This window comes from Neoarius graeffei, chromosome 1 (genome assembly GCF_027579695.1).
Source record: "Neoarius graeffei isolate fNeoGra1 chromosome 1, fNeoGra1.pri, whole genome shotgun sequence".
Classification (NCBI taxonomy): Eukaryota; Metazoa; Chordata; class Actinopteri; order Siluriformes; family Ariidae; genus Neoarius; species Neoarius graeffei.
The window spans coordinates 125,639,555-125,642,183 of record NC_083569.1 but is presented as its reverse complement, the minus strand read 5'-3'; the positions used below and the strand labels follow the sequence as shown (position 1 = coordinate 125,642,183).

The 2,629-nt window shown below is 43.7% G+C and overlaps 1 protein-coding gene across 1 annotated transcript; it reads left to right on the top strand.

Moving 5' to 3' along the window:
• The first annotated feature begins 400 nt into the window (after nt 1-400).
• On the top strand, nt 401-2,042 carry LOC132889797 (5-beta-cholestane-3-alpha,7-alpha-diol 12-alpha-hydroxylase-like). Its single transcript, XM_060926638.1, has one exon. The coding sequence runs from the start codon at nt 401-403 to the stop codon at nt 1,937-1,939; it is 1,539 nt and encodes a 512-aa protein (XP_060782621.1). The 3' UTR covers nt 1,940-2,042.
• The last annotated feature ends 587 nt before the right edge of the window (nt 2,043-2,629 follow it).

Sequence of the window (2,629 nt, the reverse complement as noted above, 5' to 3'; positions counted from 1 at the left end):
TTTCAGATACCTAGTAATGAGAGACAGCTGTGTCCGGCAATCTGTGTGTGTGTGTGTGTGTGTGTGTGTGTGTGTGTGTGTGTGTGTAGAAATAGTGAATACAGTACAGTGCTGAATGGGTTCTACTGCTGAATATTTTCTTACTGGGAGTTTGGAGACTTTCCAGTTCTCACTCATTCATGAATGCTGTGGTGTGGGTTTGTATGCTATACAACATGGAACAATGGGTTTTGATATCTGAGATGATCTACATAGCACTACAGGGATCTAAAGTACAGAGGATGGGTGGAGTCTGAGCTCCATGTTTTAAAACAGGCACAAAGCTGAATTCAGAGTGCACACTGTACACTGTTGACACAGAGAGAGAGAGAGAGAGAGAGAGAGAGAGAGAATAAATACCATGAGCTTTCTGCTGCAAATTCTTCTTGCTTTGATCATCTCTGTGCTTGGGGGACTTTACCTCCTCGGAGCCTTCCGCCGTCAAAGGCCTGGAGAACCTCCTCTGGATAAAGGTCTTCTGCCATGGCTGGGACATGTTCTGGAGTTCAGAAGGGACACAGCAAAATTTCTTGAGAGGATGAGAAAGAAGCACGGGGATATTTTCACTGTGCAGCTGGGAGGGTTTTACTTCACCTTCCTCATGGACCCACTGTCCTTCGGCTTGGTGGTTAAAGAGGCCCGGGCCAAACTGGACTTTAATCAATTTGCTAGGCACCTGGTCCGACGTGTTTTTGGCTACCATCCCTTAGTAGAAGATCACAAGCTCATACAAGCATCCAGCAACAAGCATCTGATGGGTGATGGGCTGGTGATGATGACACAAGCCATGATGGCCAATCTGCAGAACCTCATGTTGCACAGTATTGCATCTGGAAATGGTGGTGACAGGCCATGGCAGGAGGATGGGCTTTTTGCTTACTGCTATAACATCGTGTTCCGTGCAGGGTACCTGGCACTTTTTGGAAATGAGGTAGCCAAGACCCCAGAAACTGTGAACAAAGCAAATGAAGTTGACAGAAAGGAGTCAGATGAGCTCTTTTATGAGTTTCGTAAATATGATCAACTTTTCCCAAAACTGGCCTACGGAGTTCTGAGACCTTCTGAGAAAATGGAAGCAGAGAGGCTGAAGAGGCTTTTCTGGAATGTTCTTGCTGTGGAGAAGGTGAAGAAAAAAGAGAACATTAGTGACTGGGTGTCTGAATCACAGCAGATGCGTTCTGAGCGTGGAATGCATGAGTCCATGCAGGACAGACACATGTTCCTGCTCCTGTGGGCATCCCAAGGTAACACTGGTCCTGCATCATTCTGGCTTCTTCTCTTCCTTATGAAGCACCCAGAGGCTATGAAGGCGGTGAAAAATGAGATCGATGACGTTGTGCGTGAAACTGGACAAGAGGTGAAGCGTGGTGGCCCACTGATTAACTTGACTCGAGACATGCTCCTCAATACCCCGGTTCTGGACAGTGCTGTGACTGAGAGCCTGCGCATGACGGCTGCTCCTGTGCTTACACGAGCCATACTTGAGGACATGAGCCTGAAAATAGACAATGGGCATGAATACAAGATCCGCAAAGGTGACCGTGTGGCCCTCTTCCCCTATACTGCTGTCCAGATGGACCCTGAGATTCACCCTGATCCACACACCTTCAAATACAACCGCTTCCTCATGCCGGATGGCAGCAAAAAGACTGAATTCTACAAACAAGGAAGGAAAGTGAAGTACTACAACATGCCATGGGGTGCCGGGGTCAGCATGTGTCCCGGGAGGTTCTTCGCCACCAATGAGCTCAAGCAGTTCATCTTCCTCATGCTCACCTATTTTGAGTTTGAGTTGAAGAACCCAGATGAAGAGATCCCAGACATCGATGTGAGGAGGTTCGGATTCGGGACGATGCAGCCAACACGGGAGATCCCATTCCGATACAGGATCCGGTTTTAAACAACAAAAATGGTCAATCTATTAATCTTTTACACATTACCTGCATGCTAGACCACAGTTTATTACTATTATTATTTGGATAACTATTAATAGTTCTGCTTATAATTTGTGTGAAAGTAAGTTTTATTTTGATTTATTGTATGAACAGCACTTTCAGGTTTGGGAAGAATAAAATAATAATAATAATAATTATTATTTCTTCTCTGGACTTTTATGTTTATAATACAATTGGGAAAATGTGACATAGAAATATTGACTTAGCCCTAAGCAGATTTGTAAACTAATTGTTTACTTGCGTGATACATGAGTGCCTGTATAAAACACAAACAGTTTGCACAGTGTGAAAGGTTTCAGAAACTCAGTTCCAGCATCAGATGCTCGGAATAAATGTTTTCCTATCTTACAGGGTATGTTTTAGTAAATAGATACACACATTTCTCAGTACACTTTTTCAAAACTCTTCACACAGTCCTCTTTACTAGTGTGCAGCTTCAGACTGCTGTAAAACTACTGAACACAACAATAATGACCTAATTCAAACAAAGTCCAGTTTAGGGAGCAAACTCTTGATTTGAGCTCATGTGGAGCACTCAGACTATTTAAAACCAGACCAGGTTATGAATTCAAGACATTAAAAGCAAAAGGGAGATGATACATTTTCTTTTTGAAGAATTATGCATTAGTATTGAA